The sequence below is a fragment of the Puma concolor genome, chromosome D1, assembly GCF_028749965.1.
Source record: "Puma concolor isolate L17-30 chromosome D1, mPumCon1.1.hap2, whole genome shotgun sequence".
NCBI classification, from domain to species: Eukaryota; Metazoa; Chordata; class Mammalia; order Carnivora; family Felidae; genus Puma; species Puma concolor.
The window spans coordinates 10002379-10017199 of NC_141676.1; the positions used below are offsets into that span (position 1 = coordinate 10002379).

A 14821-nucleotide genomic window follows, 5' to 3' on the forward strand; every position below is an offset into this window, starting at 1 on the left:
TGAGTCAAACTGAACATTTACACGGCCTGAGAGATGGGTCCATCATTGGAGGCAAGCCGAATGGTCTGGGTGGGCTGTCTAAGGAGAGGCAGGAAGTCAAGGCCATTGCCTATCATGTTAGGGCCTGTGGACTGAGCCCCCGTGGCAGGCAGCAGTGCAGAGCTCAACAAGGCTTTTCAAAGAGGTATTCAAGATCCGGGGCACGCAGTCTCTGCTCTTTGTTTTTGTTTTTAGCGAAGTCTCTGAGCATCGTCATGACTTCATTTTCAAAGATTTCTGGGGCTGGTTTTGCTTCTGCAAGAGAAGGATAGACAGAAAGAATGTCAGTCAATACTCAGGCACAAGGACCTTGAAACCTGAAACTCTAGCCTTGGCAAAGAACCAGTAGATACATAGACTGTCTCCATCCTCCCTCTAAGTATACATGGCAGCCTCCACCGGGAGTCGGCAAACTACGGCAGCCCGTATTTGTAACCAGTCCTATTGGAACAGCCGCTCCCATCTGCTGACACACTGTCCGTGGCTGTTGTGGCACTACCACGGCAGGATTGAGTAGCCGCGACAGAGACCGTATGGCCACAAGACAAAAAGCATTCACCGTCTGGTCTTTTAGGGACAAGTTTGCCGACCCCTGGACCGTCCCAGCTCAGCTGCACCGTTTTGCTCTGCACTTGGTATTCTCTGGTTTTCTGGGTGTTGTGTTTCCCCTTCCAGCCTATGGACTTCCCGAGGCAAAAATCCTCAGTTGTACATGACAAACTAGTAGCTCTACTGACTTAAGCAAAAAGGAATGCATTGCAAGGCTATGCACACAAAATGGGACATAAACCCGGAGAACCAGACTTGAATGGACAGACAACGGAACAGCATCGAGGGCAGAAACACAAGAGCGTCATCTTGGGAGCACACGAGGGAATCCCAGTAAGCACCTTCACCTCCAACCTCTCTCTCCAACTTGAGACACTCACCTAAGGTTCAAATTACAAGCAAAGCCTCCCGCTGGGAAAGCTTGGGTAATAACGTGCTGGAGAATGACCCTCCTATCAAGACCACAATGCTGGGAGAGGGAATTCCTCAAAACAATGGCCGATTCCCCCTCACTCAGCACAGAGCCCGGCGTCCAATGGACCTGGCATCTGTTTTCTGTGGCGATGAAAATAAAGTCCAGGAGATTCAGGCTTCCCCCAAAGACAGTGAAAGTTCAAGAGAACACTGCGCTCATCCTGACAACAAAAGCCAGATAAAATACAAAGAGCACGACTTTCTGTGAAGTCGTCAGAGAACGGAGGTCGCGGGGCAACCAAGCAGAATAAAATGTAAGGGAAGAGAAGCCCCTCAAAGGAGACACTGCACATGGGCACCTGCTCGCCCGAGACAGGTGTGGGAAGAAGAGACACTGGATACCCCATGAACAGGTAAGAAGAGCTTGGCTACAATTTTGAACAAACTGCTCCGAGCCAAGTGTGGGCCACAGACACCAGGGGAGTTCACACCCTGCAGGCTGTTGTCAACAGACCTCCAGAATGCGCTCCTGACAAAGACTAGGTTCAGAGCAGGAAGCTGGAGAATGCCTCCCTCAGTGAGGCAGGCCAGGAGGAGGGGAGCGGCCAACAGTGCAAAAAAAAAAAAAAAAAGCATAAAGCCCAGCCCAACCCTTCTCCTCTCAAGAATAAAAGCCTTAAGAGACTGAGACTAGGTCTCCAAATCCAGTCTCCTACAGGGGTAAAAAGGTGAAAAGGAAAAAAATTCTATTCCTGTGGGACAGGCAGAGCCAGAGAAGTCCACCCCTGGGAGCCCAGGGCCACAGGGACTGAATGTGAACCAGGATAACAGAGAATGCCCTCCCAACTTTCCTTGCCCCAAGGGAGGGAAGCACCAAGTGGGTGCGACAGGAATCTACGGCTGGGGAAGGACAGAGCATGAAGAGATCCCTTTTGAGGCACAGAAATACAAGGAAGGCACAATGCTGAGCATAGAAGGGGAACACTGAGATATGCCTCTGGAAACTCAGCCCCTACTCTAAGGACATGGTAGCAACAGAGGCTCGTGGTGCAGTGAAGGGAACCAAAGCAGTAACAGAATTTAGGGGTACCTGGATGGTTCAGTTGGTTAAGTGTCGGACTCTTGATCTCAGCTCAGGTCTTGATCTCAGGGTTGTGAGTTCAAGCCCTGCACTGGGCTCCACGCTTGACGTGGAGCCTATTTAAAAAACCAAAACCAGGGGCGCCTGGGTGGCGCAGTCGGTTGAGTGTCCGACTTCAGCCAGGTCACGATCTCGCGGTCCGTGAGTTCGAGCCCCGCGTCAGGCTCTGGGCTGACAGCTCAGAGCCTGGAGCCTGTTTCCGATTCTGTGTCTCCCTCTCTCTGCCCCTCCCCCGTTCATGCTTTGTCTCTCTCTGTCCCAAAAATAAATGTTGAAAAAAAAAATTTTTAAAATAAATAAATAAAAAAAATAAATAAAAAACCAAAACCAAAACAGAATCTAAGGGAGCTTTACTCCTAACTAGACTGATTTGATCCCCATCTAATAGCCTAGTAGAAGTGTGCCCATTTCTAGGCATATATAAATACTATCTACTTTAGTCTTTAGTGTTTTCCGCATAATGTCCAACATTCTATCGAAAATTATGATACACATGCACACAAAAGAGGAAAAACACAACACACTGTGAAGGGACAAAGCAATCAACAGAAAAACACTCATGGATGACCCAGATTTTAGAACTATTAGGGAATTTCAAGTAACTAATATGTTAAAGGCTCTAGTAGAAAAAGTAGACAAAAATGTAGGAACAGATAAGCAACTTCAGCAGAGAGTTAGAAACTGTAAAAGTTAAACGTTAATGTTAAAAATAAAAATACAGTAGCAAAAAAGCAGATTGACCTCAACAGGCTCATCAAGAGATTCAACATTTGGGGAACTGGAAGACAGATCAATCAATATTACCCAATAAAAATTCCTCAAACTGAGGGGCGCCTGGGTGGCGCAGTCGGTTAAGCGTCCGACTTCAGCCAGGTCACGATCTTGCAGTCCGTGAGTTCGAGCCCCGCGTCAGGCTCTAGGCTGATGGCTCAGAGCCTGGAGCCTGTTTCCGATTCTGTGTCTCCCTCTCTCTCTGCCCCTCGCCCGTTCATGCTCTGTCTCTCTCTGTCCCAAAAATAAATAAACGTTGAAAAAAAAAATTTTTTTTAATTCCTCAAACTGATACATAAAAAGAAAAGAGTTGGGGTGCCTGGCTGGCTCAGTGGGAAGAACAAGCGACTCTTGATCTCTGTGGTGTGAGTTCAAGCCCCATGTCGGTGTAGGGATTACTTAAATAAATAAATATTTTAAAAAGAAAACAAAGAAAAAAAGAGTTAAAGACACAAAACAGACTCCAAAAGCTGTGGGGTAATATTAAATGGAGTAATGGGATCCAACATTCCCAGAGAACCCAAGCAGAAAAATCCCCAAAACAAACATCAAGACACATCACGTCCAAGCAGCTAACAACCAAAGATGAAACGCTGAAAACATTCAGAAACAAATGACACACTGCATACAAAGGAATAAAGAAAGACACAGCAGACCTCTTGTCAGAAACCATGGAAACCAGAAAACAGTACCCAGAATTTGAAGTTAATGCTGTGATGAAGGTAATCAAAACAAACCCAAACCCAGCTCAACTCCTGACCAGACCGACTCAACCCTGCACACTAACAGTCTGGCAAATGAAATGTGCCCCTGCAAAGTGCTGAAAGAAAATACCGTGAACCTATAATTCTATACCCAGTGAAAGAAAGTATCCCTTAAAAATGACAAAAGCAGAGAAAATTCATAATAGTAGACCTGCACTGCAAGAAATATTAAAGGAAGTTCTTTAGGCAGAAGGAATATGATATCAGATAGAAACGTGGATCTATGCAAAGAAATGAAGATCTCCAGAGATAACACAAAGGTAAATATAAAATGTATGTGACACATTGTGTTACATATTGTTGTCATATACACAACACATATAAGAGTTATAATTATCTATACACAAATGTAAAATATAATGTACTCTTTTCCTTATTTTAAACTGCTCTAAAGATAACTGTCTAAAGTGAAGCAGGAGAAATGTAGTGTAGACTTACAGCGTAAGTAGAAGTAAAAAGTATGTCAAGAGCGTCACAAAAGATAGGAGGGAGGATTTGGGAGTATATTACTGTGAAGTTCTTACCTCATACACAATTCAGTATAAGATCACTTGAAGAGACACTGTGATTAAGGATGTAGGTTGTAAACCCTACGGCAATCACTAGAAAAATTATAACGAGAGGTATAAATAATAAACCAACAATAGAGGTCGTGTGAAATTTAAAATGCTAAAAAACAAACATGGAAATAGAGGGGGAAAGGAAAAAGAACAGATGGAAAAAACAGGAAACAAAGATGGTAGATTTTAATTCAACCACATTGCTCCTTAATGATATATAACACACCAGTGGAAAGACAGAGACCGTAAGATTGAATGAAAAAGAGACTACGTATGCTATCGATAAGAAGCTCAAACTAAACATAAAGACAAAGATATGGGCCACCTGGCTGACTCGGTTGGCAGAGCATGCGACTCTTGGATCTCAGGTTTGTGAGTCTGAGCCCCACTCTGGGTGTAGAGACTACTTAAATAAATTAATTTAAAAAATACATATAAAGACAAATACAGGTTCAAAGGAAAATGGTGTGGGAGGCAGACTTCTAAGTTGGCCCTCAGTATTTCCCACTCCCCTGGTGTACAGGGCCTGCATAATCTTCAGGATTGTGGGCACAATGGTCTTCACTATCGTGATCAGGCTGTATACACGGCACGACTAACCTCAGGACAGGAAAATTATCTAGGTGGTTCTAACATAATCACGTGTGGTTTTTTCGTGCTCTCTCTTGAAAATGAATAAACATGGGGCGCCTGGGTGGCGCAGTCGGTTAAGCATCCGACTTCAGCCAGGTCACGATCTCGCGGTCCGTGAGTTCGAGCCCCGCGTCGGGCTCTGGGCTGATGGCTCAGAGCCTGGAGCCTGTTTCCGATTCTGTGTCTCCCTCTCTCTGCCCCTCCCCCGTTCATGCTCTGTCTCTCTCTGTCCCAAAAATAAAAATAAATGTTAAAAAAAAAAAAAAAAAATTTTAAAAAAGAAAATGAATAAACTTAAAAAAAAAAAAAGACAGAAAGACCCATTATATAATGGTAAAAGAATCAATTTATCAATACAATAATCCTAAATATGTCTTCACACACCACAGAGCTACAAGATACATGAAGGAAAAACTGAGAGAATTGAAAGGAGTAACAGACAAATCCACAATTACAACTGGAGATTCTGACACTCTTCTCTGATTAGTTGACAGGATATGTACAGAGAAAACCAGTCAGAATATGAGGACATGAAGAATAGTATCAACCAAGCTGACCTAGTTGACATTTACAGCACACTTCACCCGCAGGTGCAAAAGACCTGTTATGTTCAAATAAGTGCACGTGAAACATTTATCAAGTATCATGACCACAGTTCAGTCCATAAAACAAATTTCAAGAAACTTAACCAAAACTATACAACGTGCGTTCTGTGGTCACAATGGAATCAATAACAGAGAAATATCTGGAAACTTCTAAATAACTCACGGATCAAAGAGGAAGTCAGAAAGGAAATTAGAAAATAATCTGAACTGAATGCAAATGAAAACATTAACATATCCAAAGTGGCAACATGCAGCTAAAGCAGTGCTTAGAGGGAAATTCACAGCATTAAATGTGTATAGTAGAAAAGGTGGTCTCAAATCATTGAGCTCAACCTCCCCCTTAAAAAACTAAAAAAATAAGAGCAAATTAAGCCGAACACAAGCAGAAAAAAGGAAATAATAAGCAGCAATCAATGGAATTAGAAAAAGAAAAATAGAGAAAAATCAATGAAATCAAACGCTGGTTCTCTGAAAAAAATAAATAAAATTGATAAACTTTTAGCCAGACTGATCAAGAAAAAAAGAAAAACCCATAAATCATCAAAAATAAAGGAGGGACCTCACTACGGCTCTTCAGACATTCAAAGAGAAAGGGAATACTACCACAACTTAGATTTACCAGCTTACGATAATGGGCACTTATTAAAGACACACAAACTAACAAATCTCGTCCAAGAAGAAACGGGTTAACAGGAATTGTTCCACAGCTAGTAAAAAATAAAACATCAGACTTCACAGTTAAAAACTTCCAACGGGGAAAAGCTCAGATCCAGATGGCTTCCCTAGCACATTCTACCAAACATTTAAGGAAGAAATAATACCAATTCTATATACTCTTCCAGGAAATGACAAAGGAGAACACTTCACAACTCATTTTATGAAGACAGCACGACCCCCATCAAAACCAGATGACGTTACAAGATAACTACCCGCCAAAACCCTCATGAAGACAGATACAGAGATCTTCAAAATATTAGCAAATCAAATACCTATCAAGCCCAGGTGGGGTTTAGCACGGTAATGCAAGGTTGGTTCAATATTTGAAAACCAGTCAAAAATTCATCATATCAATAAACTAAAGGGAAAAAAATCATATGACCAAAAAATGATCATTTCTACAGAAATGCCTAGAAAGCACCTGACAAAATTCAGTATCTATGGAAAAACACTCAATATACTAGAACCAGAAGGAAATTTTCTCAATCTGATAAAAGGAATTTACAACTAACCTACAGCTAACTTATTTATTTATTTATTATTATTATTTTTTTAAATGTTCATTTTTGAGAGCATGCACACACGCATGCACACATAAGCGGGGGGAGGGCAGAGAGAGAGGAGGACAGAGGATGTGAAGCAGGCTCTGTGCTAACAGCAGAGAGCCTGATGCGGGGCTCAAACTCACGAGCAATGAGATCACGACCTGAGCCGAAGTCGGACACTTCACCGACTGAGCCACCCAGGCGCCCAGCTAACGTTATATTTAATGGTGAAAGACTGAATACTTCCCCCCAACAGTGGGAACAAAGCAAGGATGCCTGCTCTCACTGCTGCTATTCAGCATACGAGACATCCCAGATAGTTCAATAAAGCAAATTAAAGATATAAAGGGGATACAATACAGACTGGAAAAGAAGAAAAAAAAACATCTCTCTTCACAAATGACACAACTGTCTGCATGGAAAATCCCGAAGAATCTACAAAATAGCTTCTAGAACTGAGTGAGCTTAGCAAGGTCACAGGATACAAAAATATATACTCTGACATTCCACCAACAATGGGAGATTGGAAGCTTTTCTTAAAGTACCATTTATAACAGCGCCAAAATACATGAACTACCTAGGTATAAATCCAGCAAAAGATGTCCAAAATAACGCTGAAAACTCCACCACACGGATTGTAGCAGTCAGACTTCTAGGATGGCCCCCACTGAGGTCCCCCTCTTGGTATCAAGCCCTTGTGTGATCCCCATCCCCACACTGCGCTGGACCGAACTCTTTAATTCAAACCAACAGAACGTGGTGAGGATAACAGAATGTCATTTCTGGGATTATGTTACAAAACACTGAGACTTCCGTCATACTAGCGGACTCCTCTTGTCGCCTTCTCAGCTGGCAGGCTCCAAAGAAGCAAGCTGCCAAGTGGGAGAGGCGCTGGTGACAACGAACAGAAGGCAGCCTCCAGGCAACAGCCAGCAAGGAACTCAGGCCTGCAGGTGGGGAACCTGTGAGGCACTTCATTCTGCAAACAGCAGAGAGAACTTGAAGCAGCTCCTTCCCTAGCTGAGCCTCCTTATGAGACTCCCGAACCCAGGCTGACACCTTGACTGTAACCTCGTGACAGAATAAGGCACAGGACCCAGCTAAGCCATGCCTGGATTCCAGACCCACAGCAACGATGGGATAATAAAGGTGGGTTTGTTTTAAATCAGTAAGTTTTGGGGTAATCTGTTATACAACAATAGAGAACATGCTGATTAAAGAAGTCAAAGGCCTAAATAAATGGAAATACAGCATGGTCATAGATCAGACAATTCTAAATTGCTAAAAAAAATTTTTCCAAATTGATCTGTTGATTTAACACAATTCCAATCAAAATCCAAGTAGAATTTTTTTGTTTTTTTAGAGAAACTGAACAGGTGATTATAAACCTATACAATTCCTAGAAGAAAACAGCAAAAATCTTTGTGACTTTGAATCAGGCAGAGTTCTGAGATACAGTATCAAACGCACAATCCACTAAATCACCCAATAAAACATGGTACATCACCAAAATTAAAAACTGCTCTTTGCGGGGCTCCTGGTTGGCTCAGTGGGTTAAGCCTCCAACTTCAGCTTGGGTCATGATATCACGGGTCACGAGTTTGAGCCCCAAGTTGGTCTCTGTGCTGACAGCTCAGAGTCTGGAGCCTGCTTCAGATTCTGTGACTCTCTCTCTCTCTCTCTCTCTGTCCTTCCCCCACTCACACTGTCTCTCTCTCTCTCTCTTTATCAAACATAAATAAACATTAAAAAAAAAAAACCTGCTCTTTGAAAAATAATGTTAAGAAAATGAAAAGACAAGCCATGGACAAGTAAAAAGAAATCTGTAAGACACATCATCTGATAAAGGACTTGAATCCAACATACAGAACACTCAAAACTCAATTAGAAAACAAGCCCAATTAAGAAAAAAAATAAAGGTGGGTAAGATTTGAAGAGACATATCAGCAAAGATATAGGAATGGCAAATAAACACTGAAAAAAGAGCCTCAATATCCTTAATTATCAGAGCCATGCCAATTCACTACAGTGAAATACCACTGCATACTCCTTACTTAGAGTGGCTAAAAACAAGAACAAAACCCTGATAATACCAAGTGCTGGTAAGGATGTGGAACTTCACACCCAGTCCCTGGCAATCACTGGTCTGTTTTATGCCCCTACACTTTTGCCTTTCCCAGAATATCCTACAAATGGAATCATACAGTTTGTATGGTCAGTCTTTGATCCTGGCCCCTTTCACTTGCACAGGAGTCGGCAAACTATGGCCTGTGAGCTAAGGATGACTTTTAAATGGTTGAGGAAAAAAGTCATTTCACGACATGTGAAAATTATATGAAATCCAAGGTTCAGTGCCTGTCAATAATCTTATTACATCACGGTCACACTCAATTGTTTACCTATCGTCCGTGACAGTTTGCATGCTCTAAGGGCAGGAGGTGAATATCACGCCAGAGACTATATGGTCGGCAAAGCCTAAAATATTTACTACCTGTCCCATTATAGAAAAAGTTCCTCATAAACATACACTTACAACAGGACTCATTAACCCTTCTCCTGGGTATCTACCCAAGAAAAACTAAAACCTACTTCCACAAAAAGCTATATGCATTTATAGTGGCTTTATTCATAATCACCTAAAACTGGAAATAACATGATATCCCTCTAGTGGTTAATGGATAGACAAACTGTGGTAGGCCCACACGATACAACTTTACTCAACAATACTAAAAGCCCAGAGTGTAAAAAGTTCACACCTTGTGGGTTTTCCAATGGCTATATAAATCTCTAGACTCTGTACCATCACACTCTACACGTGGAACCTACAGAATGGTGTCTATTTTATGACTCAGATATTGAGTGGAAACATAATAACCGAAGACCCAGAGTGTGACAGAAACGACACGATGTCCCCTAATACCCGTTCTCTCATTTTTCCTTGATAATAAAGGAACCCCCAAGTTAGCTAGACACATAGACTATAGTATTTTCTCATTATGATGAGGTGTAGCCATGTGACTAAACTGTAGCTAATGGAAAGTAAGCAGAAGCACGGTGCAGAATTTCTCAAGAAGGATCCATAAAGAATCGGGTGTGTGCTTCTATACGTCGACTCCTGGCTGGAACATGGACGGGACAGACAGGGCCTCAGCGAACTTTAAGTAACAAAACCATTTTGCACTTGTTTTGCAAAACCGTTTCTTCACTCTGAAGAATGTGAAGAATGTGAATGGGTTTGGGTTGAGTGTCCATTACGTGAATGAACGGCAAAAAAATTGCCTAGGCTACAACTCCAGACGCAAATCACCGCAAGCCATCCTATTTCTCATATCATGCTGCTTGTTTATCATGCCCAGTACCTGTGGCCCAGTAGTAAATATCCCAGTCGTTACTGGGCTCATTAATCAGACGATCATACAGGTTCAGCTGTTTCTCTGTCATGTGGTGCAGGTATTCTTTAGCAAAGAGGCTAAAAACGAGAAAGAGAGAAGGAAGCTGAAAAGGCGGTCTCCAGTATGAGACAAGCGATGCCGAGACTCGTATTTCCCTACCTAAGCAGAATACAGTTTTCCAACATTCCCCTCTTTCTGCTCTCATAGAGCAGCCGGGCTCTTTTGGTTTCTATGGATTCATCAGTTCGCTCCTGCCACGGAGGTAAAGGGATTTCAATCATGTCTTTTTGGGAATCTGTCGGGCTGTCACCTCTGTAGAAACGGCTGAATGATGTCGTGCTGAGCGAGGGTGACACTAGGTGGCGCCTTGGCAGAGCAAGCATCTGAAATAAATAAAGCACAAACATTTTTATAATAACTACCGTCATTGTCATTCCCTCAACACTTCCTAAGTACTAAGCTCATTCAATCTCCTTTAGTCCTTAAGAAGTTATGTTGATACTGTTCCCACTTTATAGCTTAGGAAGCTGAGGCTAGAAGAGGTTAAATAATTACCAAGGTCACCCACATAGTGACTGCAGTTAGGACTAGAACACGGCCCTAACTGCACATGTGTTCTTAACTGGTACCTTTCCAGAAATTCTCCAGCAGAAGTATCTTCTCCTTCCTTTGCATTCCCTTAAAGTTCTTATGGTGTTGTATATATTTTAGTTACTTGCCTGTGTTAGAGTCTGAGTATACAGTGACGGCATGGTTCCTAATCCCCAGAAGACTCCCAATCTAGAGAAGGGTAAAACCTATCAAGATGCAACGAGAAGGCAGTGATGCCAGCAAGATGGTGGAACAGGAAGCTCCCACTCCCCTCCTCCCATGGAGACAGCAACTCTACAACAATACATGGACCGATTCCCTTTATGAGAAATCCAGAAACCAGGTAAGAAGCTCCTGAAATAAGAAGTCAGCAAATCCTTCCAATAGAGAACTTCTATGCACCAGCCTAGAGAAGATATATCCACACAAAAATGTTTGAGAGGCTCCCAGAATCTTTAGCCAGGCTGACCGCTGAAGGTCTTTCCTTGCACAAAGCCAATCTAAAAAGACTGGGAGAGCAGACTGTTTTTTTTGAAAGCCTGGATTCAACATAAATTTGCAAGGGACACGAAGAAACAGGAAAAAACATGGCCCAATCAAAGAAACAAAATAAATCTCTAGAAGCCAACCCTTAAGAAACAGAGGCGCATGAATTACCTGACAAAGAATTCAAAACAACTGTCATCAAGATGTTCAGTTTGCTCTGCAAGACAGTGAATGAATGGAATGACAATATAAACAGAGACAAATATTAAAAAGAACCAAACAGAAATTTTGGAGCTAAAGAATACAATAACCAAATGAAAACAAATTCGCTATGGGGGTTAACTAGCAGACTTGATCAAGCAGAAGAAAGAATCAGTAAACTTAAAGGCAGGTGATTTGAAATTTCCCAATCAGAGAAAGAAAAAAAAAAAAAAAGAATGAAAAAGAGTGAAATATGCCTAAGGGACTTATGGGACATCATCAAGCAAGCCAACACAAATATTATGGAGGTCCCAGAAGGAGAAAAGAGACAGAAAGCTTATTTAAAGAAATGGCCAGGGGTGGCTGGCTGGCTTGGTCGGTGGGAGCATGTGACTATTGATCTTGGGATTGTGAGTTTGAGCCCCACATCGGGTGTACAGTTTACCAAAAAAAAGAAATTAATACAAAGAGATGACCAGAGGGGCGCCTGGGTGGCTCAGTCGGTTGAGCGTCCGACTTCAGTTCAGGTCACGATCTCACGGTTCGTGAGTTCGAGCCCCACGTCAGGTTCTGTGCCAACAGCTCAGAGCCTGGAGCCTGCTTCAGATTCTGTGTCTCCCTCTCTCTCTGCCCCATCCACACTCATGCTCTGTCTCTCTCTGTCTTAAAAATAAATAAAACATTAAAAAAAAAATAAATTAAAAAAAAAAAAGAAATGGCCAGAAACTTGCCAAATTTGGGGAAGTTTGGACATCCAAATTCAAGAAGCCCAAAGGACCCAAAGGACAATAGAAAACAATACAAAAGCATATGAAAGCATAAAGATCACTGGTAAAGATAAATAGATGACAAATACAGAATACTGTAATATTGTAAGTGATAGGTAAATCACTTTTAATGCTAGTACAGAAGTTAAAAGAGAAAAACATCAAAAAATAACAAAATATACTAATAGGTACGCAATATAAAAATATGCAGTCGCGACATCAAAAACATAAAGCGGGAGGAGTAAAAGAGTAGTTTTTTTGCAATGACAGTAGAGTTAAATTGCTATCATCTTAAAATAGATTATGCTTTATGTAAGCCCAATGGTAACCAAAAAGAAAATACCCATAGAAGATACATACAGAAAATGAGAAAAGGATTAAAGCCGGTCTCTACAAACGAAACAAAACAATGAAACACAAAGGATAATAACAAGAGAGGAAAAAAGGGACACAAAAGCTACAAGATGGATAGAAAACAAAATGGCAATAGTAAGTTCTTCTCGATCAGTAATTACACATAAATGAACTAAACTCTCCAAACAAAACACTAGAGTGGCTAGATGGATTAAAAAACAGGATCCAGGGGCGCCTGGGTGGCTCAGTCGGTCAAGTGTCTGACTTTGGCTCAGGTCATGATCTCCCGGCTCATCTGAGCCCCTCGTTGGGCTCTGTGCTGACAGCTCGGGGCCTGGAGCCTGCTTTGGATTCTATGTCTCCCTCGCTCTCTGCCCCTCCCCCACTCATGCTCGGTCTCTGTCAAAAATAAATAAACATTAAAAAAAATTAAAAACACAAAACAAAACAGGATCCAACTATAAGCTGCTACAAAAGACTCCTTTTAGATGTAAGACTACACAGGCTGAAAAGCGAAAGGATGAAAAAAAAGATAACCCGTGCAAATGGTAACCAAAGAGCAAAGATGGCACTACTTATGTCAGCCAAAATAGGCTTTGGGTCAAAAACTGTCACAAGAGATAAGGAACATTATTATAGAATGATAAAAGGATCAATGCACCAGGAATATGTAACAATCATAAACATACATGCAGCCAACATCAGAGCACCCAAACACGCGAAGCAAACATTGACAGAACTGAAGAAAGAAAGAAACAGCAAAACAATAAAAATAGATTTCAGTACTCCACATTCAATGGATATCTATCATTGGATAGATATCAATGGATATCTATCAATGGATAGAACATCTGGACAGAAGATCAATAAGTAAACAGAAGACCTTAACAACACTATAGATCAAGTGGACCAAAACGGACACATCCAGAACATTCCAGCAGAGCACATTCTTTGCAAGCACCCTGGGAATATTCTCCAAGACAGATCACCTTAGGTTGCAAAACAAGTCTTACCAAATTAAAAAAGGTTAACATCACACAAAGTATCTTTTCTGACCACAATGAACTAAAACTAGAGATCCACAGCAGAAGGAAAACTGGAAAATTCACAAATATGTGAAAATGAACACACTCTAGGTGATGAATAAACCAATAGTTCTAACGGGTCAAAGAAGGAATCAAAAGGGGAATTCCAAAACATCCTGAGACAAGCGAAAACACAACATACAAAAACTTATGAGGTGCAATAAAAAAGTAGAGAGAGGTTTACAGTCTGAAATGCCTACGTTAAAAAAAAAAAATCTACGATGTGAAATCCTAACATGTATTAGACACATAAGAACAGAGACTCAAGAACAGAGAGAAGCGGCGCACAGAGGCGGTGCAGCCAGCTCCACCTGGGGAACAGGTGAAATCTGAATTGGGTCTCGCACGAGTCAGGCACACAGTGGGCTCAGAAGAGTGGATGTGACCTGAATCTCCTATGTTTCAAGACGGATCTCTCTCCTTGGGTCTGCCCTTGCCCTGGGCTATCAAGCAGCTGGACGCTCCTCGCAGTCTCCATGACTGCGTTGGAAGACGAGACTCAGTCCCCACTACGGCCTGCCCAGGACCCTAAAACCTCCACTCTCCTCACCCGTGCCAGACCCGGGAACATGGTGGCCACCGCCATCCTTCCCGACCTTCACCGGAAGCCTGTGGCCCAGGCACTTCCGGACGCCTGAACTGTGGACTTCTGCTCTGAGGCCCTGAGCCGGAAGATGAGTCCCTGCGTATGGCGGAAGTGGCTGTGCGTGTGACGCCAGCGGCGGGGGGGGGCGGGACCTGGGACCGAGAGCGGTTCGCGCGCTTCGGGCCTAGTCCGGACTCGCCGCCGCCGCCGCCATATTCCCGGTAACGGGGGCGCGCGGCCGGGGGCCGGCTGGGCCGGAAGAGGGCTCGGGGCCAGCGCTGAAACTGGGAGGGGGTCGGTTGAGTTTGGGGCAGCCGGAGTCGGCGGGCGGAGGGAGGCGCGGGCCTTTGAGGGAGGAGGCCGAGGGCGCCGGGCCGAGTCTGTGGGGAGGGAGCGGGGCGGGCCTAGCCGGGGGCGAGGACTGGGCCTGGGTGGGGAGCGAAGGCGGCTGGAGCTCCGCGACCCGCAGGGACGCAAGCCGGGGCCGCTCTGGGGCCTAGGCAGGTGCGGCGGGCTGGGGCAGCGGGCTTCGCCGCGGTCGTTCTTCGCAGCGCCGTCCCAGGGCCCCTAGGAGCAGAGGCCTGGACTTTCCCGTCGCGCCGCGGGCAGCTGCGGCGCAAC

The 14821-nt window shown here is 43.3% G+C and overlaps 2 protein-coding genes across 6 annotated transcripts in view; one reads left to right on the plus strand and one right to left on the minus strand.

Annotated features, from left to right (window-relative positions):
- Positions 1-14343, minus strand: SDHAF2 (succinate dehydrogenase complex assembly factor 2). Of its 3 annotated transcripts, none has more exons than XM_086677235.1 (4): positions 14217-14343; positions 10290-10513; positions 10098-10207; positions 1-294 (listed from the first exon to the last, which is right to left on the minus strand). In XM_086677235.1, exons 2-4 carry the CDS (start codon positions 10511-10513, stop codon positions 164-166), a joined length of 465 nt encoding a protein of 154 aa, XP_086533361.1. In that variant the 5' UTR covers positions 14217-14343; the 3' UTR covers positions 1-163. The 3 variants fall into 3 exon arrangements, with proteins under 3 accessions (XP_086533361.1, XP_025771391.1, XP_086533360.1); XM_025915606.2 differs by having other exon boundaries at positions 14165-14319; XM_086677234.1 differs by lacking the exon at positions 14217-14343 and having other exon boundaries at positions 10290-10579.
- CPSF7 (cleavage and polyadenylation specific factor 7) overlaps positions 14329-14821 on the plus strand; it is a 23666-nt gene continuing 23173 nt past the window's right edge. For 2 of the 3 annotated variants that reach the window (XM_086677231.1, XM_025915525.2), the window contains exon 1: positions 14329-14421. The gene's annotated coding sequence lies outside the window, so the exon portion shown is untranslated. Of the gene's footprint in view, positions 14495-14821 lie in introns of all 3 variants that reach the window. The other variant, XM_086677233.1, reaches the window with a different exon arrangement.